This window comes from Oncorhynchus masou, chromosome 30, assembly GCF_036934945.1.
Source record: "Oncorhynchus masou masou isolate Uvic2021 chromosome 30, UVic_Omas_1.1, whole genome shotgun sequence".
Taxonomy (NCBI): Eukaryota; Metazoa; Chordata; class Actinopteri; order Salmoniformes; family Salmonidae; genus Oncorhynchus; species Oncorhynchus masou.
In genome coordinates, this window is record NC_088241.1 from 71,181,562 (window position 1) to 71,208,052 (window position 26,491).

The 26,491-nt window shown below is 47.0% G+C and overlaps 1 protein-coding gene across 1 annotated transcript in view; it reads left to right on the forward strand.

The window, feature by feature from the left end:
• The window catches only part of dlec1 (DLEC1 cilia and flagella associated protein), a 197,118-nt gene that overhangs the window by 100,473 nt on the left and 70,154 nt on the right, over window positions 1-26,491 (forward strand). The window contains exons 19-26 of the mRNA XM_064949696.1: window positions 817-1,044; window positions 1,227-1,357; window positions 10,088-10,241; window positions 13,446-13,556; window positions 16,607-16,725; window positions 18,012-18,203; window positions 18,474-18,541; window positions 18,655-18,806. Coding sequence (XP_064805768.1) covers window positions 817-1,044; window positions 1,227-1,357; window positions 10,088-10,241; window positions 13,446-13,556; window positions 16,607-16,725; window positions 18,012-18,203; window positions 18,474-18,541; window positions 18,655-18,806 — 1,155 coding nt within the window. The remainder of the gene's footprint in view (window positions 1-816; window positions 1,045-1,226; window positions 1,358-10,087; window positions 10,242-13,445; window positions 13,557-16,606; window positions 16,726-18,011; window positions 18,204-18,473; window positions 18,542-18,654; window positions 18,807-26,491) is intronic.

A 26,491-nucleotide genomic window follows, 5' to 3' on the forward strand; every position in this document is an offset into this window, starting at 1 on the left:
GCTGAGTTAGTCTCAGAGAGACTCATATCATAGCTGTCTAAACAGCATCATCCGCTGAGCTAGTCTCAGAGAGACTCATATCATAGCTGTCTAAATGGCATCATCCGCTGAGTTAGTCATTCTCAGAGAGACTCATATCATAGCTGTCTAAACAGCATCATCCGCTGAGCTAGTCTCAGAGAGACTCATATCATAGCTGTCTAAACGGCATCATCCGCTGAGCTAGTCTCAGAGAGACTCATATCATAGCTGCCTAAACAGCATCATCCGCTGAGCTAGTCTCAGAGAGACTCATATCATAGCTGTCTAAACGGCATCATCCGCTGAGCTAGTCATTCTCAGAGAGACTCATATCATAGCTGTCTAAACGGCATCATCCGCTGAGTTAGTCATTCTCAGAGAGACTCATATCATAGCTGTCTAAACGGCATCATCCGCTGAGTTAGTCTCAGAGAGACTCATATCATAGCTGTCTAAACGGCATCATCCGCTGAGCTAGTCTCAGAGAGACTCATATCATAGCTGTCTAAACAGCATCATCCGCTGAGCTAGTCTCAGAGAGACTCATATCATAGCTGTCTAAACGGCATCATCCGCTGAGTTAGTCATTCTCAGAGACTCATATCATAGCTGTCTAAACGGCATCATCCGCTGAGTTAGTCATTCTCAACACGAGATTTGATTGGAGAGTATTACCTGACAGTTAAACATTCTGAAAAGTATTGTATAGTGCTCTACCAGTACAACAGACATATCCTTCATCTTTGTGTAACCTCGCCAACTCTACTTCCTCCGGTGTGTGTTGGTGTGTTCCAGGGTCCGCAGGTGTCTGTGAGTGTTCCCAGTCTTGACCTAGGTCTAATGCAGCTAGGTGACCAGACCGAGGCCACCATGGTCCTCACCAACACCACTCATCTAGAGGCCTTCTGGAGCCTGGGGCCAGAGAAGGCAGAGAGGACAGACAGTCTGGAGTCTGGGAAGGTAGAGAGGACAGACAGTCTGGAGTCTGGGAAGGCAGAGAGGACATACAGCCACCACACACAGGTAAACACACTAACAAGTGAGTTAAAGGTAAGTTAAAGTAAAACACTGAAATATCACACATACTGTAATATTGAGGTGTTGCCGTGGTAAGTGTTTTACAACAGTTTGTCCGTTTGTACTGAGACCTGATAGTCCCATTGTTGTCCTCTGTTGGTGTTTGTCTTCTTCTCCTGTGTTGCTAGATCACAGTGCAGCCGTGTAAAGGAGTGCTGCCCCCTCTGGCCTCCTGCAGTGTAGACATCCTCTTCAGACCCCTGTTCTGTCAACACTTTGACACTGTGCTTGAGCTGGCTGTGGAGAATGGCCAAGGATGGTAAGGATTTCACCTATGCCTTCAACACTAATTGTACCAATAGGAAATCCATTTATTAGCTAGCAAGATCTATATCTGTGAATCATCCACCTCTAACTGTACTGGTTCTGTCTCCAGTCACCTGTAACTGTACTGGTTCTGGCTCCAGTCACTTCTAACTGTACTGGTCCTGTCTCCAGTCACCTCTAACTGTACTGGTTCTGTCTCCAGTCACCTCTAACTGTACTGGTTCTGTCTCCAGTCACCTGTAACTGTACTGGTTCTGGCTACAGTCACTTCTAACTGTACTGGTCCTGTCTCCAGTCACCTCTAACTGTACTGGTTCTGTCTCCAGTCACCTGTAACTGTACTGGTCCTGTCTCCAGTCACCTCTAACTGTACTGGTCCTGTCTCCAGTCAAATCAAATCAAATCAAATTTATTTATATAGCCCTTCGTACATCAGCTGATATCTCAAAGTGCTGTACAGAAAACCAGCCTAACACCTCAAACAGCAAGCAATGCAGGTGTAGAAGCACGGTGGCTAGGAAAACCTCCCTAGAAAGGCCAAAACCTAGGAAGAAACCTAGAGAGGAACCAGGCTATGTGGGGTGGCCAGTCCTCTTCTGGCTGTGCCGGGTGGAGATTATAACAGAACATGGCCAAGATGTTCAAATGTTCATAAATGACCAGCATGGTCGAATAATAATAAGGCAGAACAGTTGAAACTGTCTCTAGTCACCTCTAACTGTACTGGTTCTGTCTCCAGTCACCTCTAACTGTACTGGTTCTGTCTCCAGTCACCTCTAACTGTACTGGTTCTGTCTCCAGTCACCTGTACTGGTTCTGTCTCCAGTCACCTCTAACTGTACTGGTTCGGTCTCCAGTCACCTCTAACTGTACTGGTCCTGTCTCCAGTCACCTCTAACTGTACTGGTTCTGTCTCCAGTCACCTGTACTGGTTCGGTCTCCAGTCACCTCTAACTGTACTGGTTCGGTCTCCAGTCACCTCTAACTGTACTGGTTCGGTCTCCAGTCACCTCTAACTGTACTGGTTCTGTTTCCAGTTACCTGTATCTGTACTGGTTCTGTCTCTAGTCACATGTAACCATACTGGTTCTGTCTCCAGTCACCTCTAACTGTACTGGTTCTGTCTCCAGTCACCTCTAACTCTACTGGTTCTGTCTCATATCACCTCTAACTGTACTGGTTCTGTCTCCAGTCACCTCTAACTGCACTGGTTCTGTCTCCAGTCACCTGTAACTGTACTGGTCCTGTTTCCAGTCACCTGTACTGGTCCTGTATCCAGTCACCTGTACTGGTTCTGTCTCCAGTCACCTCTAACTGTGCTGGCCCTGTCTCCTGTAACTGTTCTGGTCCTGTCTCCAGTCACCTCTAACTGTACTGGTTCTGTCTCCTGTCTCCAGTCACCTGTACTGGTTCTGTCTCCAGTCACCTGTAACTGTACTGGTCCTGTCTCCAGTCACCTCTAACTGTACTGGTTCTGTCTCCAGTCACCTGTACTGGTCCTGTCTCCAGTCACCTCTAACTGTACTGGTCCTGTCTCCAGTCACCTCTAACTGTACTGGTTCTGTCTCCAGTCACCTCTAACTGTACTGGTTCTGTCTCCAGTCACCTCTAACTGTACTGGTCCTGTCTCCAGTCACCTGTACTGGTCCTGTCTCCAGTCACCTCTAACTGTACTGGCCCTGTCTCCTGTAACTGTACTGGTTCTGTCTCCAGTCACCTGTAACTGTACTGGTTCTGTCTCCAGTGACCTCTAACTGTACTGGTTCTGTCTCCAGTAACTATACTGGTTCTGTCTCCAGTCACCTGTAACTATACTGGTTCTGTCTCCAGTCACCTCTAACTGTGCTGGCCCTGTCTCCTGTAACTGTACTGGTTCTGTCTCCAGTCACCTGTAACTGTACTGTTCCTGTCTCCAGTGACCTGTAACTGTACTGGTCCTGTATCCAGTCACCTGTACTGGTCCTGTCTCCAGTCACCTCTAACTGTACTGGTTCTGTCTCCTGTCTCCAGTCACCTGTACTGGTTCTGTCTCCAGTCACCTGTAACTGTACTGGTTCTGTCTCCAGTCACCTCTAACTGTACTGGTCCTGTCTCCAGTCACCTCTAACTGTACTGTTCCTGTCTTCAGTCACCTGTACTGGTCCTGTCTCCAGTCACCTCTAACTGTACTGGTTCTGTCTCCAGTCACCTGTAACTGTACTGGTTCTGTCTCCAGTCACCTGTAACTGTACTGGTCCTGTATCCAGTCACCTGTACTGGTCCTGTCTCCAGTCACCTCTAACTGTACTGGTTCTGTCTCCAGTCACCTGTAACTGTACTGGTTCTGTCTCCAGTCACATGTAACTGTACTGGTTCTGTCTCCAGTCATGTCTAACTGTACTGGTTCTGTCTCCTGTCTCCAGTCTCCTGTACTGGTTCTGTCTCCAGTCACCTCTAACTGTACTGGTTCTGTCTCCAGTCACCTGTAACTGTACTGGTTCTGTCTCCAGGCATCTCTAACTGTACTGGTCCTGTATCCAGTCAACTGTACCGGTTCTGTCTCCAGTCACCTCCAACTGTACTGGTTCGGTCTCCAGTTCTCTCACTGTAATGGCCCTCTCCAGTCACCTGTAACTATACTGGTTCTGTCTCCAGTCACCTGTAACTATACTGGTTCTGTCTCCAGTCACCTCTAACTGTGCTGGCCCTGTCTCCTGTAACTGTACTCGTTCTGTCTCCAGTCACCTCTAACTGTACTGGTCCTGTCTCCAGTCACCTGTAACTGTACTGTTCCTGTCTCCAGTCACCTGTAACTGTACTGGTCCTGTATCCAGTCACCTGTACTGGTCCTGTCTCCAGTCACCTCTAACTGTACTGGTTCTGTCTCCTGTCTCCAGTCACCTGTACTGGTTCTGTCTCCAGTCACCTGTAACTGTACTGGTTCTGTCTCCAGTCACCTCTAACTGTACTGGTTCTGTCTCCAGTCACCTGCACTGGTTCTGTCTCCAGTCACCTGTAACTGTACTGTTCCTGTCTCCAGTCACCTGTACTGGTCCTGTCTCCAGTCACCTCTAACTGTACTGGTTCTGTCTCCAGTCACCTGTAACTGTACTGGTTCTGTCTCCAGTCACCTGTAACTGTACTGGTTCTGTCTCCAGTCACCTGTAACTGTACTGGTTCTGTCTCCAGTCACCTCTAACTGTACTGGTTCTGTCTCCAGTCACCTGCACTGGTTCTGTCTCCAGTCACCTGTAACTGTACTGGTTCTGTCTCCAGTCACCTGTAACTGTACTGGTCCTGTATCCAGTCACCTGTACTGGTCCTGTCTCCAGTCACCTCTAACTGTACTGGTTCTGTCTCCAGTCACCTGTAACTGTACTGGTTCTGTCTCCAGTCACATGTAACTGTACTGGTTCTGTCTCCAGTCATGTCTAACTGTACTGGTTCTGTCTCCTGTCTCCAGTCTCCTGTACTGGTTCTGTCTCCAGTCACCTCTAACTGTACTGGTTCTGTCTCCAGTCACCTGTAACTGTACTGGTTCTGTCTCCAGGCATCTCTAACTGTACTGGTCCTGTATCCAGTCACCTGTACTGGTCCTGTCTCCAGTCACCTCTAACTGTACCAGTTCTGTCTCCAGTCACCTCCAACTGTACTGGTTCGGTCTCCAGTTCTCTCACTGTAATGGCCCTCTCCAGTCACCTGTAACTGTATTTGTCCTGTCTCCAGTCACCTAACTGTACTGGCCCTGTCTCCTGTACTGGTTCTGTCTCCAGTCACCTGTAACTGTAGTGGCCTTTCTCCAGTCACCTCTAACTCTACTGGTTCTGTCTCCAGTCACCTCTAAATGTAACGGTTCTGTCTCCAGTCACCTCAAACTGCACTGGTTCTGTCTCCAGTCACCTCTAACTGTACTTGTTCTGTCTCCAGTCACCTGTAACTATACTGGTTCTGTCTCCAGTCACCTGTAACTATACTGGTTCTGTCTCCAGTCACCTCTAACTGTACTGGTCCTGTCTCCAGTCACCTGTAACTGTACTGTTCCTGTCTCCAGTCACCTGTAACTGTACTGGTCCTGTATCCAGTCACCTGCACTGGTTCTGTCTCCAGTCACCTGTAACTGTACTGGTCCTGTATCCAGTCACCTGTACTGGTCCTGTCTCCAGTCACCTCTAACTGTACTGGTCCTGTCTCCAGTCACCTGTACTGGTCCTGTCTCCAGTCACCTCTAACTGTACTGGTCCTGTCTCCAGTCACCTCTAACTGTACTGGTTCTGTCTCCAGTCACCTCTAACTGTACTGGTCCTGTCTCCAGTCACCTGTACTGGTCCTGTCTCCAGTCACCTCTAACTGTACTGGTCCTGTCTCCAGTCACCTCTAACTGTACTGGTTCTGTCTCCAGTCACCTCTAACTGTACTGGTCCTGTCTCCAGTCACCTGTACTGGTCCTGTCTCCAGTCACCTCTAACTGTACTGGCCCTGTCTCCTGTAACTGTACTGGTTCTGTCTCCAGTCACCTGTAACTGTACTGGTTCTGTCTCCAGTGACCTCTAACTGTACTGGTTCTGTCTCCAGTCACCTCTAACTATACTGGTTCTGTCTCCAGTCACCTGTAACTATACTGGTTCTGTCTCCATTCACCTCTAACTGTGCTGGCCCTGTCTCCTGTAACTGTACTGGTTCTGTCTCCAGTCACCTCTAACTGTACTGGTCCTGTCTCCAGTCACCTGTAACTGTACTGTTCCTGTCTCCAGTCACCTGTAACTGTACTGGTCCTGTATCCAGTCACCTCTAACTGTACTGGTTCTGTCTCCAGTCACCTGTAACTGTACTGGTTCTGTCTCCAGTCACATGTAACTGTACTGGTTCTGTCTCCAGTCATGTCTAACTGTACTGGTTCTGTCTCCTGTCTCCAGTCTCCTGTACTGTTCCTGTCTCCAGTCACCTGTAACTGTACTGGTCCTGTATCCAGTCACCTGTACTGGTTCTGTCTCCAGTCACCTCTAACTGTACTGGTTCTGTCTCCAGTCACCTGTAACTGTACTGGTTCTGTCTCCAGGCATCTCTAACTGTACTGGTCCTGTATCCAGTCACCTGTACTGGTCCTGTCTCCAGTCACCTCTAACTGTACCGGTTCTGTCTCCAGTCACCTCCAACTGTACTGGTTCGGTCTCCAGTTCTCTCACTGTAATGGCCCTCTCCAGTCACCTGTAACTGTATTTGTCCTGTCTCCAGTCACCTAACTGTACTGGCCCTGTCTCCTGTACTGGTTCTGTCTCCAGTCACCTGTAACTGTAGTGGCCTTTCTCCAGTCACCTCTAACTCTACTGGTTCTGTCTCCAGTCACCTGTAACTGTACTGGTCCTGTCTCCAGTCACGTCTAACTGTACTGGTCCTGTCTCCAGTCACCTCTAACTGTACTGGTTCTTTCTCCAGTCACCTCTAAATGTACTGGTTCTGTCTCCAGTCACCTCTAAATGTAACGGTTCTGTCTCCAGTCACCTCAAACTGCACTGGTTCTGTCTCCAGTCACCTCTAACTGTACTTGTTCTGTCTCCAGTCACCTGTAACTGTACTAGTTCTGTCTCCAGTCACCTCTAACTGTACTGGTCCTGTCTCCAGTCACCTGTAACTGTACTGGTCCTGTATCCAGTCACCTGTACTGGTCCTGTCTCCAGTCACCTCTAACTGTGCTGGTTCCGTCTCCTGTCTCCAGTCACCTGTAACTGTACTGGTTCTGTCTCCAGTCACATGTAACTGTACTGGTTCTGTCTCCAGTCATGTCTAACTGTACTGGTTCTGTCTCCTGTCTCCAGTCTCCTGTACTGTTCCTGTCTCCAGTCACCTGTAACTGTACTGGTCCTGTATCCAGTCACCTGTACTGGTTCTGTCTCCAGTCACCTCTAACTGTACTGGTTCTGTCTCCAGTCACCTGTAACTGTACTGGTTCTGTCTCCAGGCATCTCTAACTGTACTGGTCCTGTATCCAGTCACCTGTACTGGTCCTGTCTCCAGTCACCTCTAACTGTACTGGTCCTGTATCCAGTCACCTGTACTGGTCCTGTCTCCAGTCACCTCTAACTGTACTGGTCCTGTATCCAGTCTCCTGTACTGTTCCTGTCTCCAGTCACCTGTAACTGTACTGGTCCTGTATCCAGTCACCTGTACTGGTCCTGTCTCCAGTCACCTCTAACTGTACCGGTTCTGTCTCCAGTCACCTCCAACTGTACTGGTTCGGTCTCCAGTTCTCTCACTGTAATGGCCCTCTCCAGTCACCTGTAACTGTATTTGTCCTGTCTCCAGTCACCTAACTGTACTGGCCCTGTCTCCTGTACTGGTTCTGTCTCCAGTCACCTGTAACTGTAGTGGCCTTTCTCCAGTCACCTCTAACTCTACTGGTTCTGTCTCCAGTCACCTGTAACTGTACTGGTCCTGTCTCCAGTCACGTCTAACTGTACTGGTCCTGTCTCCAGTCACCTCTAACTGTACTGGTTCTTTCTCCAGTCACCTCTAAATGTACTGGTTCTGTCTCCAGTCACCTCTAAATGTAACGGTTCTGTCTCCAGTCACCTCAAACTGCACTGGTTCTGTCTCCAGTCACCTCTAACTGTACTTGTTCTGTCTCCAGTCACCTGTAACTGTACTAGTTCTGTCTCCAGTCACCTGTAACTGTACTGTTCCTGTCTCCAGTGACCTGTAACTGTACTGGTCCTGTATCCAGTCACCTGTACTGGTCCTGTCTCCAGTCACCTCTAACTGTGCTGGTTCCGTCTCCTGTCTCCAGTCACCTGTACTGGTTCTGTCTCCAGTCATGTCTAACTGTACTGGTTGTGTCTCCAGTCACCCGTAACTGTACTGGTTCTGTCTCCAGTGACCTCTAACTGTACTGGTTCTGTCTCCAGTCACCTCTAACTATACTGGTTCTGTCTCCAGTCACCTGTAACTGTACTGGTTCTGTCTCCAGTCACCTCTAACTGTACTGGCCCTGTCTCCTGTAACTGTTCTGGTTCTGTCTCCAGTGACCTCTAACTGTACTGGTTCTGTCTCCAGTCACCTCTAACTATACTGGTTCTGTCTCCAGTCACCTGTAACTGTATTTGTCCTGTCTCCAGTCACCTAACTGTACTGGCCCTGTCTCCTGTACTGGTTCTGTCTCCAGTCACCTAACTGTACCTGCCCTGTCTCCTGTACTGGTTCTGTCTCCAGTCACCTGTAACTGTAGTGGCCTTTCTCCAGTCACCTCTAACTCTACTGGTTCTGTCTCCAGTCACCTGTAACTGTACTGGTCCTGTCTCCAGTCACGTCTAACTGTACTGGTCCTGTCTCCAGTCACCTGTAACTATACTGGTTCTGTCTCCAGTCACCTCTAACTGTACTGGCCCTGTCTCCTGTAACTGTACTGGTTCTGTCTCCAGTCATCTGTAACTGTACTGGTTCTGTCTCCAGTCACCTCTAACTGTACTGGCCCTGTCTCCTGTAACTGTACTGGTCCTGTCTCCAGTCACCTCTAACTGTACTGGTTCTGTCTCCAGTCACCTGTAACTGTACTGTTCCTGTCTCCAGTGACCTGTAACTGTACTGGTCCTGTATCCAGTCACCTGTACTGGTCCTGTCTCCAGTCACCTCTAACTGTACTGGTCCTGTCTCCAGTCACCTCTAACTGTACTGGTCCTGTCTCCAGTCACCTGTACTGGTCCTGTCTCCAGTCACCTGTAACTGTACTGTTTCTGTCTCCAGTCACCTGTACCTGTCTGTCCCCCTCTTCAGTCAACTGTAACTGGGTTTTGTACCTGTCTGTCCCCCTCTCCAGTCACCTGTACCTGTCTGTCCCCCTCTCCAGTCACCTGTACCTGTCTGTCCCCCTCTCCAGTCACCTGTACCTGTCTGCCCCCCTCTTCAGTCACCTGTATCTGTTTTTTGTACCTGTCTGTCCCCCTCTCCAGTCACCTGTACCTGTCTGTCCCCCTCTCCCATCAACTGTAATTGTGTTTTGTGCCTCTCTGTCCCCCTTTCCAGTCACCTGTACCTGTCTGTCCCCCTCTCCAGTCACCTGTACCTGTCTGCCCCCCTCTTCAGTCACCTGTATCTGTGTTTTGTACCTGTCTGTCCCCCTCTCCAGTCACCTGTACCTGTCTGTCCCCCTCTTCATTCAACTGTAACTGTGTTTTGTACCTGTCTGTCCCCCTCTCCCATCAACTGTAATTGTGTTTTGTACCTGTCGGTCCCCCTTTCCAGTCACCTGTACCTGTCTGTCCCCCTCTCCAGTCACCTGTACCTGTCTGTCTCCCTCTTCAGTCACCTGTAACTGTGTTTTGTACCTGTCTGTCTCCCTCTCCAGTCACCTGTAACTGTGTTTTGTACCTGTCTGTCTCTCTCTCCAGTCACCTGTACCTGTCTGTCCCCCTCTCCAGTCACCTCTACCTGTCTGTCCCCCTCTTCAGTCACCTGTAACTGTGTTTTGTACCTGTCTGTCTCTCTCTCCAGTCACCTGTACCTGTCTGTCCCCCTCTCCAGTCACCTCTACCTGTCTGTCCCCCTCTTCAGTCACCTGTAACTGTGTTTTGTACCTGTCTGTCCCCCTCTCCAGTCACCTGTACCTGTCTGTCCGCCTCTCCAGTCACCTGTACCTGTGTTTTGTACCTGTCTGTCCCCCTCTCCAGTCACCTGTACCTGTGTTTTGTACCTGTCTGTCCCCCTCTCCAGTCACCTGTAACTGTGTTTTGTACCTGTCTGTACCCCTCTCCAGTCACCTGTCGGTGCAGGCAGATGTCCACTCTCCTCAAGTGTGTCTGTTAACCTGTGATCTGGTATTCTCTGAGCTCTATGTCGGAGTTCCTGCCCGGGGTTCCATCACCCTGATCAACCAGACCCTGCTGCCTGCTCACTACACCTGGACCATGGTGGGTCACCTACCTGTTCACTACACCTGAACCATGGTGGGTCACCTACCTGTTCACTACACCTGAACCATGGTGGGTCACCGACCTGTTCACTACACCTGAACCATGGTGGGTCACCTACCTGTTCACTACACCTGAACCATGGTGGGTCACCTACCTGTTCACTACACCTGAACCATGGTGGGTCACCGACCTGTTCACTACACCTGGACCATGGTGGGTCACCTACCTGTTCACTACACCTGAACCATGGTGGGTCACCTACCTGTTCACTACACCTGAACCATGGTGGGTCACCGACCTGTTCACTACACCTGAACCATGGTGGGTCACCTACCTGTTCACTACACCTGAACCATGGTGGGTCACCTACCTGTTCACTACACCTGGACCATGGTGGGTCACCTACCTGTTCACTACACCTGAACCATGGTGGGTCACCTACCTGTTCACTACACCTGAACCATGGTGGGTCACCTACCTGTTCACTACACCTGAACCATGGTGGGTCACCTACCTGTTCACTACACCTGAACCATGGTGGGTCACCTACCTGTTCACTACACCTGAACCATGGTGGGTCACCTACCTGTTCACTACACCTGAACCATGGTGAGTCACCTACCTGTTCACTACACCTGAACCATGGTGGGTCACCTACCTGTTCACTACACCTGAACCATGGTGGGTCACCTACCTGTTCACTACACCTGAACCATGGTGGGTCACCTACCTGTTCACTACACCTGAACCATGGTGGGTCACCTACCTGTTCACTACACCTGAACCATGGTGGGTCACCTACCTGTTCACTACACCTGAACCATGGTGAGTCACCTACCTGTTCACTACACCTGGACCATGGTGGGTCACCTACCTGTTCACTACACCTGAACCACGGTGGGTCACCTACCTGTTCACTACACCTGAACCACGGTGGATCACCGACCTGTTCACTACACCTGAACCATGGTGGGTCACCTACCTGTTCACTACACCTGAACCATGGTGGGTCACCTACCTGTTCACTACACCTGAACCATGGTGGGTCACCGACCTGTTCACTACACCTGAACCATGGTGGGTCACCTACCTGTTCACTACACCTGAACCATGGTGGGTCACCTACCTGTTCACTACACCTGGACCATGGTGGTTCACCTACCTGTTCACTACACCTGAACCATGGTGGGTCACCTACCTGTTCACTACACCTGGACCATGTTGGGTCATCTACCTGTTCACTACACCTGAACCATGGTGGGTCACCTACCTGTTCACTACACCTGAACCATGGTGGGTCACCTACCTGTTCACTACACCTGGACCATGGTGGGTCACCTACCTGTTCACTACACCTGAACCATGGTGGGTCACCTACCTGTTCACTACACCTGAACCATGGTGGGTCACCTACCTGTTCACTACACCTGGACCATGGTGGGTCATCTACCTGTTCACTACACCTGAACCATGGTGGGTCACCTACCTGTTCACTACACCTGGACCATGGTGGGTCATCTACCTGTTCACTACACCTGAACCATGGTGGGTCACCTACCTGTTCACTACACCTGGACCATGGTGGGTCACCTACCTGTTCACTACACCTGAACCATGGTGGTCACCTACATGTTCACTACACCTGGACCATGGTGGGTCACCTACCTGTTCACTACACCTGAACCATGGTGGGTCACCTACATGTTCACTACACCTGGACCATGGTGGGTCACCTACCTGTTCACTACACCTGGACCATGGTGGGTCATCTACCTGTTCACTACACCTGAACCATGGTGGGTCACCTACCTGTTCACTACACCTGGACCATGGTGGGTCACCTACCTGTTCACTACACCTGAACCATGGTGGGTCACCTACCTGTTCACTACACCTGGACCATGGTGGGTCACCTACCTGTTCACTACACCTGAACCATGGTGGGTCACCTACCTGTTCACTACACCTGGACCATGGTGGGTCACCTACCTATTCACTACACCTGGACCATGGTGGGTCACCTACCTGTCCACTACACCTGAACCATGGTGGGTCACCTACCTATTCACTACACCTGGACCATGGTGGGTCACCTACCTGTTCACTACACCTGAACCATGGTGGGTCACCTACCTGTTCACTACACCTGGACCATGGTGGGTCACCTACCTGTTCACTACACCTGAACCATGGTGGGTCACCTACCTGTTTACTACACCTGAACCATGGTGGGTCACCTACCTGTTCACTACACCTGGACCATGGTGGGTCACCTACCTGTTCACTACACCTGAACCATGGTGGGTCACCTACCTGTTCACTACACCTGAACCATGGTGGGTCACCTACCTGTTCACTACACCTGGACCATGGTGGGTCACCTACCTGTTCACTACACCTGAACCATGGTGGGTCACCTACCTGTTCACTACCCCTGGACCATGGTGGGTCACCTACCTGTTCACTACACCTGGACCATGGTGGGTCACCTACCTGTCCACTACACCTGGACCATGGTGGGTCACCTACCTGTTCACTACACCTGAACCATGGTGGGTCACCTAACTGTTCACTACACCTGGACCATGGTGGGTCACCTACCTGTTTACTACACCTGAACCATGGTGGTCACTTACATGTTCACTACACCTGAACCATGGTGGGTCACCTACCTGTTCACTACACCTGAACCATGGTGGGTCACCTACCTGTCCACTACACCTGAACCATGGTGGGTCACCTACCTGTTCACTACACCTGAACCATGGTGGGTCACCTACCTGTTCACTACACCTGGACCATGGTGGGTCACCTACCTGTTCACTACACCTGGACCATGGTGGGTCACCTACCTGTTCACTACACCTGAACCATGGTGGGTCACCTACCTGTTCACTACACCTGGACCATGGTGGGTCACCTACCTGTTCACTACACCTGGACCATGGTGGGTCACCGACCTGTTCACTACACCTGAACCATGGTGGGTCACCTACCTGTTCACTACCCCTGAACCATGGTGGGTCACCTACCTGTTCACTACACCTGAACCATGGTGGGTTAAGATGATTCTCTCTATGGTTCTTTAGAGAGACTTCTCCTCACTCATTAGTTTTTCTGCCACAGTATCTAATCTATTCCATCTGTGATCCTCCCCTCTCTCCCCTTCTTCCGTCCCCCGTTCCTCCCTAAATCCATCAGCTCCAGGGCCAGCAGGCGTCTCTGTGCTCGGCTAATTTCACTCCATCCTCTGGAACTCTGGGACCCAACGCCAGGAAGGACGTCACCGTGTCCTTCACAGCTCACACTGATGTTAGTTTACTCCATTAAACCCAGTTCATACTGATGTTAGTATACAGTCGTTGACAAAAGTTTTGAGAATGACACGAATATTAATTTTCACAAAGTCTGCTGCCTCAGTGTGTATGATTGCAATTTTCAAATACTCCAGAATGTTATGAAGAGTGATCAGATGAATTGCAATTAATTGCAAAGTCCCTCTTTGCCATGCAAATGAACTGAATCCCCAAAAAAATCATTTCCACTGCATTTCAGTCCTGCCACAAAAGGACCAGCTGACATCATGTCAGTGATTCTCTCATTAACACAGGTGTGAGTGTTGGTGAGGCTGGAGATCACTCTGTCATGCTTATTGAGTTCGAATAACAGATTGGAATCTTCAACAGGAGGGTGGTGCTTGGAATTATTGTTCTTCCTCTGTCAACCATGGTTACCTGCAAGGAAACACATGCTGTCATCATTGCTTTGCACAAAAAGGGCTTCAAAGGCAAGGATATTGCTGCCAGTAAGATTGCACCTAAATCAACCATTTATCGGATCATCAAGAACTTCAAGGAGAGCGGTTCAATTGTTGTGAAGAAGGCTTCAGGGCGCCCAAGAAAGTCCAGCAAGCGCCAGGACCGTCTCCTAAAGTTGATTCAGCTGCGGGATCGGGGCACCACCAGTACAGAGCTTGCTCAGGAATGGCAGCAGGCAGGTGTGAGTGCATCTGCATGCACAGTGAGGAACAGACTTTTGGAGGATGGCCTGGTGTCAAGAAGGGCAGCAAAGAGGCCACTTCTCTCCAGGAAAAACATCAGGGACAGACTGATATTCTGTAAAAGGTACTGGGATTGGACTGCTGAGGACTGGGGTATAGTCATTTTCTCTGATGAATCGCCTTTCCGATTGTTTGGGGCGTCTGGAAAAAAGCTTGTCTGGAGAAGACAAGGTGAGTGCTACCATCAGTCCTGTGTCATGCCAACAGTAAAGCATCCTGAGACCATTCATGTGTGGGGTTGCTTCTCAGCCAGTGGGCTCACTCACAATTTTGCCTAAGAACACAGCCATAAATAAAGAATGGTACCAACACATCCTCCGAGAGCAACTTCTCTCAGCCATCCAGGAACAGTTTGGTGACGAACAGTGCATTTTCCAGCATGATGGGGCACCTTGTCATAAGGCAAAAGTGATAACTAAGTGGCTCGGGGAACAAAACATTGATATTTTGGGTCCATGGCCAGGAAACTGCCCAGACCTTAATCCCATTAAGAACTTGTGGTCAATCCTCAAGACGCGGGTGGACAAACAAAACCCCACAAATTTCTGACAAACTCCAAGCATTGATTATGCAATAATGGGCTGCCATCAGTCAGGATGTGGCCCAGAAGTTAATTGACAGCATGCCAGGGAGGATTGCAGAGGTCTTGAAAAAGAAGGGTCAACACTGCAAATATTGACTCTTTGCATCAACTTCATGTAATTGTCAATAAAAGCCTTTGACACTCATGAAATACTTGTAATTATACTTCAGTATTCCATAGTAACATCTGACAAAAATATCTAAAGACACTGAAGCAGCAAACTTTGTGGAAATTAATATTTGTGTCATTTTCAAAACATTTGGCCACGACTGTACTACATGAAACACAGTTCAGACTGGTGTTAGTTTACTACATTAAACAGCTCAGACTGGTGTTAGTTTACTACATTAAACACAGCTCAGACTGGTGTTAGTTTACGACATTAAACAGCTCAGACTGGTGTTAGTTTACTACATTAAACACAGCTCAGACTGGTGTTAGTTTACTACATTAAACAGCTCAGACTGGTGTTAGTTTACTACACTAAACACAGCTCAGACTGGTGTTAGTTTACTACATTAAACACAGCTCAGACTGGTGTTAGTTTACGACATTAAACAGCTCAGACTGGTGTTAGTTTACTACATTAAACAGCTCAGACTGGTGTTAGTTTACGACATTAAACAGCTCAGACTGGTGTTAGTTTACTACATGAAACACAGCTCAGACTGGTGTTAGTTTACTACATTAAACAGCTCAGACTGGTGTTAGTTTACGACATTAAACACAGCTCAGACTGGTGTTAGTTTACTACATTAAACAGCTCAGACTGGTGTTAGTTTACTACATTAAACAGCTCAGACTGGTGTTAGTTTACGACATTAAACAGCTCAGACTGGAGTTAGTTTACGACATTAAACACAGCTCAGACTGGAGTTAGTTTACGACATTAAACACAGCTCAGACTGGTGTTAGTTTACGACATTAAACACAGCTCAGACTGGTGTTAGTTTACTACATTAAACACAGCTCAGACTGGTGTTAGTATACGACATTAAACACAGCTCAGACTGGTGTTAGTTTACTACATTAAACAGCTCAGACTGGTGTTAGTTTACGACATTAAACACAGCTCAGACTGGTGTTAGTTTACTACATTAAACAGCTCAGACTGGTGTTAGTTTACTACATTAAACAGCTCAGACTGGTGTTAGTTTACTACATGAAACACAGTTCAGACTGGTGTTAGTTTACTACATTAAACACAGCTCAGATTGGTGTTAGTTTACTACATTAAACAGCTCAGACTGGTGTTAGTTTACTACATTAAACACAGCTCAGACTGGTGTTAGTTTACGACATTAAACAGCTCAGACTGGTGTTAGTTTACTACATTAAACACAGCTCAGACTGGTGTTAGTTTACGACATTAAACACAGCTCAGACTGGTGTTAGTTTACTACATTAAACACAGCTCAGACTGGTGTTAGTTTACTACATTAAACAGCTCAGACTGGTGTTAGTTTACGACATTAAACACAGCTCAGACTGGTGTTAGTTTACTACATTAAACACAGCTCAGACTGGTGTTAGTTTACTACATTAAACACAGCTCAGACTGATGTTAGTATCCAGCCACCCCACTGTACATTATATTATAAGTACCTATCCATCCACTGGGCACTGAACACAGCTCTCTACAGCAACTACAACTAAGAGCAACACACCTCTAAGTGACTGATATCTGTCTCATCTCTCCATCCCTGTCCTTCCCTGTAGATGGAGTTAAGTGCAGTAGCAGCGTTGTGTGAGGTGACAGGGATGAAAGATCCTCTGGTTTTGCGATTCTTCTCTACAGCCCAGAGACTCAACGTGTCCTACTCTCTACATAGAGACTGGTACGTGTCCTACTGTCTTACTGTGTTCCAGTCTCTAGGTAGCAAGGACATTGTTATATTCAGAGGTAGACTGGCTTTGGCAGCAAGGACATTGTTATTTTCAGAGGTAGCTGGCTTTGGCAGCCAAAACAGACAAATGCATCTATGTATAGCATGCTAGATAGCTAGATAGCTAATTACCACAGGTGTTCAGATCATGCTAGATAGCTAATTACCACAGGTGTTCAGAGCATGCTAGATAGCTAATTACCACAGGTGTTCAGAGCATGCTAGATGGCTAATTTCCACAGGTGTTCAGAGCATGCTAGATAGCTAATTACCACAGGTGTTCAGAGCGTGCTAGATAGTTAATTACCACAGGTGTTCAGAGCATGCTAGATAGCTAATTACCACAGGTGTTCAGAGCGTGCTAGATAGCTAATTACTACAGGTGTTCAGATCGTGCTAGATAGCTAATTACCACAGGTGTTCAGAGCATGCTAGATGGCTAATTACCACAGGTGTTCAGAGCATGCTAGATAGCTAATTACCACAGGTGTTCAGAGCGTGCTAGATAGCTAATTACCACAGGTGTTCAGAGCATGCTAGATGGCTAATTACCACAGGTGTTCAGAGCATGCTAGATAGCTAATTACCACAGGTGTTCAGAGCGTGCTAGATAGCTAATTACCACAGGTGTTCAGAGCATGCTAGATGGCTAATTACCACAGGTGTTCAGAGCATGCTAGATAGCTAATTACCACAGGTGTTCAGAGCGTGCTAGATAGCTAATTACCACAGGTGTTCAGAGCATGCTAGATGGCTAATTACCACAGGTGTTCAGAGCATGCTAGATAGCTAATTACCACAGGTGTTCAGAGCGTGCTAGATAGCTAATTACGACAGGTGTTCAGAGCATGCTAGATGGCTAATTACCACAGGTGTTCAGAGCATGCTAGATAGCTAATTACCACAGGTGTTCAGAGCATGCTAGATGGCTAATTACCACAGGTGTTCAGAGCATGCTAGATAGCTAATTACCACAGGTGTTCAGAGCGTGCTGATAGCTAATTACCACAGGTGTTCAGAGCATGCTAGATGGCTAATTACCACAGGTGTTCAGAGCATGCTAGATGGCTAATTACCACAGGTGTTCAGAGCATGCTAGATAGCTAATTACCACAGGTGTTCAGAGCATGCTAGATGGCTAATTACCACAGGTGTTCAGAGCATGCTAGATAGCTAATTACCACAGGTGTTCAGAGCGTGCTAGATGGCTAATTAGATCATGTGTGTCTTCTCTCCAGTCCCGGATTCGATGAAGAGGACCCTGCTGTATCGTTGGTTCTGGACTTTGGAGACAACGTCCTGTTGAAGCGACCAATAACCAAGCAGCTGGTTATAACCAATCACACAGCAATCCCAGCCCCCTTCACTCTGGAGGCGGAGTACTTCACTGGACACGCCCCCTCACCACCAGCCGGCCAATCGCAGCAGAGGTACAGTCTGTATTTTCTTAGTTTATGCGGGGTCGCCTGAAATGACTAACATCTGGTTTTCAGGGATACAGTATCTTCAACATGGCTTCCGTTACCCCTGAAAACCGGATGTGGGAACTATTTTTACGCCTGCTACGTTAGGTTATTATTCTCTAAACCATCTGTTCATGTGTTTCATACATTAGTATTTTTCTTTGAATTGTTTGCATCGAATACATACTTTTGTCTCACCTCTGTTATGTTAATCTGTGCATTGACTCTGTGTTTCAGGGGCCTGCATGTGAGGAAGCCTTTACACTCTGTTCAAGCTAAGAAAGTAGAGGACAAGGCACAGGAAGGTACACAGTAGGATTCATTTACACAGAAATCATTTCATGTTTCATCCCCTGAATACAGGGGACTGTTCTGACTGAACTGTGTTGTGACTGTGTGGTCCTGTATATACTGACAGGGTTTGTGAGTGGGCTGTTGGCCCATGGGAAGGGTGCAGCGTTCTTCGTCCACCCAGATTGTGGCATTCTGGGAGCGTTTGAGACTCAAACCATCGACATCACATCCTTCACCAACATGTGGGGGGAATACAGAGACCAGCTCATCTGTAAGGTACGACACTACTACTAACCCCTACTACTAACCCCTAACCCCTAATATTAACCCCTAATAATAACCCCTAATCCCTCATACTAAACCCTAACCCCTAATACTAACCCCTAACCCCTAATAATAACCCTTAATACTAAACCCTAACCCCTAACACTAACCCCTAACCCCTTATACTAACCCCTAATACTAAACTCTAACCCCTAATACTAACCCCAAACACAAACCCCTAAACCCTAATACTAACCCCTAATACTAAACCCTAACCCCTAATATTAACCCCTACTACTAACCCCTAATACTAAACCATAACCCCTTATACTAACCCCTAATACTAACCCCTAATACTAACCCCTAACACTAACCCCTAACCCCAAATACTAACCCCAAACACTAACCCCAAACCCCTTATACTAACCCCTTATACTAACGCCTAATACTAACCCCTAATACTAAACCCTAACCCCTAATATTAACCCCTAACCATTAATACTAACCCCTAACCGCTAACACTAACCCCTAACCACTAATACTAACCCCTAATACTAACCACTAATACTAACCCCTAACCCCTAATATTAACCCCTAACCCATAATACTAACCCCTAATACCAACCCCTAACCCCTAATATTAACCCCTAACCCATAATACTAACCTCTAATACTAACCATTAATACTAACCCCGAACCGCTATAACACTAACCCCTAACCACTAATACTAACCACTAATACTAACCCCTAATATTAACCCCTAACCACTAATACTAACCCCTAATACTAACCCATAATTCTAACCCTTAACACTAACCCCTAATACTAACCCCTAACCACTAATACTAACCCCTAATATTAACCCCTAACCACTAATACTAACCCCTAACACTAACCCCTAACCCCTAATATTAACCCCAAACCCATAATACTAATCCCTAATACTAACCACTAATACGAACCCCTAACACTAACCCCTAATACTAACCCCTAATACTAACCCCTAACACTAACCCCTAATACTAACCCCTAACACTAACCCCTAACCCCTAATATTAACCCCTAACACTAACCCCTGACCCCTTATACTAACCCCTAATACTAACCCCTAACCCCTAATACTAACTCCTAATACTAACCCCTAATACTAACCCCTAACACTAACCCCTACTACTAACCCCTAACACTAACCCCTAATACTAACCCCTAACACTAACCCCTAATACTAACCCCTACTACTAACCCCTTTTTTTCACCTTTATTGAACCAGGTAGGCTATTTGAGAACAAGTTCTCATTTGCAACTGCAACCTGGCCAAGATAAAGCATAGCAGTGTGAACAGACAACACAGAGTTACACATTGAGTAAACTATAAACAAGTCAATAACACAGTAGAAAAAAAGGGTCTATATACATTGTGTGCAAAAGGCATGAGGAGGTAGGCAAATAATTACAATTTTGCAGATTAACACTGGACTGATAAATGATCAGGTGGTCATGTACAGGTAGAGATATTGATGTGCAAAAGAGCAGAAAAGTAAATAAATAAAAACAGTATGGAGATGAGGTAGGTAAAATTGGGTGGGCTATTTACCGATAAGACTATGTACAGCTGCAGCGATCGGTTAGCTGCTCAGATATCAGATGTTTGAAGTTGGTGAGGGAGATAAAAGTCTCCAACTTCAGCGATTTCTGCAATTCGTTCCAGTCACAGGCAGCAGAAAAATGTAACGAAAGGCGGCCAAATGAGGTGTTGGCTTTAGGGATGATCAGTGAGATACACCTGCTGGAGCGCGTGCTACGGGTGGGTGTTGCCATCGTGACCAGTGAACTGAGATAAGGCGGGGACTATTCGATGCTATTGCAGTCCGCCACAGGATGTTTTTGTGTTGGTCGAGGGCAGTCAGGTCTGGAGTGAACCAAGGGCTATATCTGTTCTTAGTTCTGCATTTTTTGAACCGAGCATGCTTATCTAAAATGGTGAGGAAGTTACTTTTAAAGAATAACCAGGCATCCTCAACTGACGGGATGAGGTCAATGTCCTTCCAGGATACCCGGGCCAGGTCGATTAGAAAGGCCTGCTCACAGAAGTGTTTTAGGGAACGTTTGACAGTGATGAGGGGTGGTCGTTTGACTGTGGCTCCGTGGCGGATGCAGGCAACGAGGCAGTGATCGCTGAGATCCTGGTTGAAGACGGCGGAGGTGTATTTGGAGGGCCAGTTGGTCAGGATGACGTCTATGAGGGTGCTCTTGTTTAGAGAATTAAGGTTGTATCTGGTGGGTTCCTTGATGATTTGTGTGAGATTGATGGCATCTAGCTTAGATTGTAGGACTGCCGGGGTGTTAAGCATATCCCAGTTTAGGTCACCTAACAGAACAAACTCTGAAGCTAGATGGGGGGGCGATCAATTCACAAATGGTGTCCAGGGCACAGCTGGGAGCTGAGGGGGGTCGGTAGCAGGCGGCAACAGTGAGAGACTTATTTCTGGAGAGAGTCATTTTTAAGAATAGTAGTTCGAACTGTTTGGGTATGGACCTGGAAAGTATGACATTACTTTGCAGGCTCTCTCTGCAGTAGACTGCAACTCCTCCCCCTTTGGCAGTTCTATCTTGACGGAAAATGTTATAGTTGGGTATGGAAATCTCAGAATTTTTGGTGGCCTTCCTGAGCCAGGATTCAGACACGGCAAGGACATCAGGGTTAGCAGAGTGTGCTAAAGCAGTGAGTAAAACAAACTTAGGGAGGAGGCTTCTGATGTTGACATGCATGAAACCAAGGCTTTTTCGATCACAGAAGTCAACAAATGAGGGTGCCTGGGGACATGCAGGGCCTGGGTTTACCTCCACATCACCCGCGGAACAGAGGAGGAGTAGTATGAGGGTGCGGCTAAAGGCTATCAAAACTGGTCACCTCGAGCGGTGGGGACAGAGAATAAAAGGAGCAGATTTCTGGGCATGGTAGAATATATTCAGGGCATAATGCGCAGACAGGGGTATGGTGGGGTGTGGGTACAGCGGAGGTAAGCCCAGGCACTGGGTGATGATGAGAGAGGTTGCATCTCTGGACATGCTGGTTGTAATGAGTGAGGTCACCGCATGTGTGGGAGGTGGGACAAAGGGGGTATCAGGGGTATGAAGAGTGGAACTAGGGGCTCCATTGTAAACTAAAACAATGATAACTAACCTGAACAACAGTATACAAGGCATATTGACATTTGAGAGAGACATACAGGGAGGCATACAGTAATCACAGGTGTTGAATTGGGAGAGCTAGCTAAAACAGTAGGTGAGACAACAACAGCTAATCAGCTAGCACAACAACAGCAGGTAAAATGGCATTGACTAGGCAGGGAGGGTCGGATTAACTAAACACAGAGACTGAGTGCGGCTGGGGCCGACAGATAAAACATAAACAAGCAGAATGGAGTACCGTGGTTAATGGACAGTCCAGCATGCATCAGCTATGTAGCCAGGTGATCAGTGTCCAGGGGGCAGCGGTGTATGGGGCAGGGAAGCTGGACTGGCGAGTATTATCCAGGTAAATAAAAACTGGCTGACTGTGCAGAAGGTAAAGCCGCTAGCAGTGGCTAACCATGGCTAAATAGCTTGTAGCTAGTTAGCTTCTGGAGGTTCTTGAATGTGTTCTAAAAAAAAAAAAAAAAAATTTAATGAAAAAATTAAAATTAATTAAATTAAAAATTAAAAATAACAGCAGATTCCGTATCACATTGGGTGAGGCAGGTTACCGGGAGGTATAATCGAATTAAAAATAGAAAAGAGATTGAAAGTAAATATGGGTCCAGTGAGTGGTTGGGCTGGCTGGGGACGTGGCGATTCAGACAGTTAGCAGGCCTGTGCTAACAAGCTAACAGTTAATAGGCCGGGGCTAAACAAGCTAGCAGTTAGCAGACAGGGGCTGAGCAAGCTAACAGTTAGCAGGCCGAATTAGCAAGCAAGCAGATTGCAAGGGGTTGAGTCTGTTTATGCCTCTTCATGCGGTGACATCGATAGACCGGTCGTGGGTCCTGATATTGTAGCCCATGAGTATGCTTCGGTGGTAGCACAGGAGCTCTGGCCGGGCTAGCTTCAAGCTCAGTGGATGGAAACGCTAGCCAGGAGTAATCAGCCGGTGTTGCAGTTAGCTAGTTGTGAAGATCCAGATGAGAATATTCCGTTTGCGGTGGGAATCCGGGGATAGAAATAAAAATACAAATAATAGGTCCGTTATGCTCTGGTTAGAGTCGCGTTGTTCGAACTGGCGAGAGCTTTCCGAGCTAAAGGTTAGCTGAAGACCGCTAGCAATGGTTTGCTGACTGATAGCTGGTAGTTTCAGGCTAGCTTCAGGCTAGCTTCAGTTGAGGGGTTCCGGATCCGAAGTAAATATATATACTTTAGAAGAAAAAAAAAGCAGATCCACGCTACATTGGGTGAGGCGGGTTGCAGGAGAGTATTTAGATGTTGAGGGTTCGCAAAATGTTTTAAAGGATATGTGAAGACGAATATGTTTTAAAAAAAAAACGATATATACAAGGGACACGACACGACAAGACGTCCGACTGCTACGCCATCTTGGATTTAAAAAAAGCTAACACTAACCCCTAATAACTAACACTAACCCCTAATACTAACCCCTAACACCAACCCCTAACCCCTAATATTAACCCCTAACCCATAATACTAACCCCTAATACCAACCCCTAACCCCTAATATTAACCCCTAACCATTAATACTAACCCCTAACCGCTAACACTAACCCCTAATACTAACCACTAATACTAACCCCTAACCCCTAATATTAACCCCTAACCCATAATACTAACCCCTAATACCAACCCCTAACCCCTAATATTAACCCCTAACCCATAATACTAACTTCTAATACTAACCCCTAACCGCTAACACTAACCCCTAACCACTAATACTAACCCCTAACACTAACCCCTAATACTAACCACTAATATTAACCCCTAACCACTAATACTAACCCCTAATACTAACCCCTAATTCTAACCCCTAACACTAACCCCTAACACTAACCCCTAACCCCTAATATTAACCCCTAACCCATAATACTAACCCCTAATACCAACCCCTAACCCCTAATATTAACCCCTAACCCATAATACTAATCCCTAATACTAACCACTAATACTAACCCCTAACACTAACCCCTAACAACTGATACTAACCCCTAACCACTAATGTTAACCCCTAACCACTAATATTAACCCCTAACACTAACCCCTAACACTAACCCCTAATACTAACCCCTAATACTAACCCCTAATACTAACCCCTAACCCCTAATACTAACCCCTAACCCCTAATACTAACCCCTAATACTAACCCCTAACACTAACCCCTAACCCCTTATACTAACCCCTAATACTAACCCCTAATACTAACCCCTAATACTAACCCCTAACACTAACCCCTAACCCCTTATACTAACCCCTAATACTAAACCCTAACCCCTAATACTAACTCCTAACCACAAATACTAACCCCTAACACTGACCTCTTATACTAACCCCTAATACTTACCCCAAACACCTAATACTAACCCCTAACACTAACCCCTAACCCCTAATACTAACCCCTAACACTAACCCCTACCCCTAATATTAACCCCTAACCCATAATACTAACCCCTAATACCAACCCCTAACTGCTAATATTAACCCCTAATACTAACCCCTAACACTAACCCATAATACTAACCCCTAATACTAACCACTAATACGAACCCCTAACCCCTAATATTAACCCCTAACCCATAATACTAACCCCTAATACCAACCCCTAACCCCTAATATTAACCCCTAACCCATAATACTAACCTCTAATACTAACCATTAATACTAACCGCTAACACTAACCCCTAACCACTAATACTAACCCCTAACACTAACCCCTAATACTAACCACTAATACTAACCCCTAATATTAACCACTAATACTAACCCCTAATACTAACCCCTAATTCTAACCCCAAACACTAACCTCCAACCCCTAATACTAACCCCTAACACTAACCCCTAACCCCTAATATTAACCCCTAACCCATAATACTAACCCCTAATACCAACCCCTATCCCCTAATATTAACCCCGAACCCATAATACTAATCCCTAATACTAACTACTAATACTAACCCCTAACACTAACCCCTAACAACTAATACTAACCCCTAACCACTAATATTAACCCCTAACCACTAATATTAACCCCTAACACTAACCCCTAACACTAACCCCTAATACTAACCCCGAACCACAAATATTAACCCCTAATACTAACCCCTAACCCCTAATACTAACCCCTAATTCTAACCCCAAACACTAACCTCCAACCCCTAATACTAACCCCTAACACTAACCCCTAACCCCTAATATTAACCCCTAACCCATAATACTAACCCCTAATACCAACCCCTAACCCCTAATATTAACCCCGAACCCATAATACTAATCCCTAATACTAACTACTAATACTAACCCCTAACACTAACCCCTAACAACTAATACTAACCCCTAACCACTAATATTAACCCCTAACCACTAATATTAACCCCTAACACTAACCCCTAACACTAACCCCTAATACTAACCCCGAACCACAAATATTAACCCCTAATACTAACCCCTAACCCCTAATACTAACCCCTAATACTAAACCCTAACCCCTAATACTAACCCCTAACACTAACCCCTAACCCCTTATACTAACCCCTAACACTAACCCCTACTACTAACCCCTAACAGTAACCCCTAATACTAACCCCGAATACTAACCCCTAACACTAACCCCTAATATTAACCCCTAACCCATAATACTAACCCCTAATACCAACCACTAACCCCTAATACTAACCCCTAACCAAATCAAATCAAATCAAATTTATTTATATAGCCCTTCGTACATCAGCTGATATCTCAAAGTGCTGTACAGAAACCCAGCCTAAAACCCCAAACAGCAAGCAATGCAGGTGTAGAAGCACGGTGGTTAGGAAAAACTCCCGAGAAAGGCCAAAACCTAGGAAGAAACCTAGAGAGGAACCAGGCTATGTGGGGTGGCCAGTCCTCTTCTGGCTGTGCCGGGTAGAGATTATAACAGAACATGGACAAGATGTTCAAATGTTCATAAATGACCAGCATGGTCGAATAATAATAAGGCAGAACAGTTGAAACTGGAGCAGCAGCACGGCCAGGTGGACTGGGGACAGCAAGGAGTCATCATGTCAGGTAGTCCTGGGGCATGGTCCTCCGAGAGAGAGAGAAAGAAAGAGAATTAGAGAGAGCATATGTGGGGTGGCCAGTCCTCTTCCGGCTGTGCCGGGTGGAGATTATAACAGAACATGGCCAAGATGTTCAAATGTTCATAAATGACCAGCATGGTCGAATAATAATAAGGCAGAACAGTTGAAACTGGAGCAGCAGTACGGCCAGGTGGACTGGGGACAGCAAGGAGTCATCATGTCAGGTAGTCCTGGGGCATGGTCCTAGGGCTTAGGTCCTCCGAGAGAGAGAAAGAGAGAGAGAAGGAGAGAATTAGAGAACGCACACTTAGATTCACACAGGACACCGAATTGGACAGGAGAAGTACTCCAGATATAACAAACTGACCCCAGCCCCCCGACACAAACTACTAACCATTAATACTAACCGCTAACACTAACCCCAAACCACTAATACT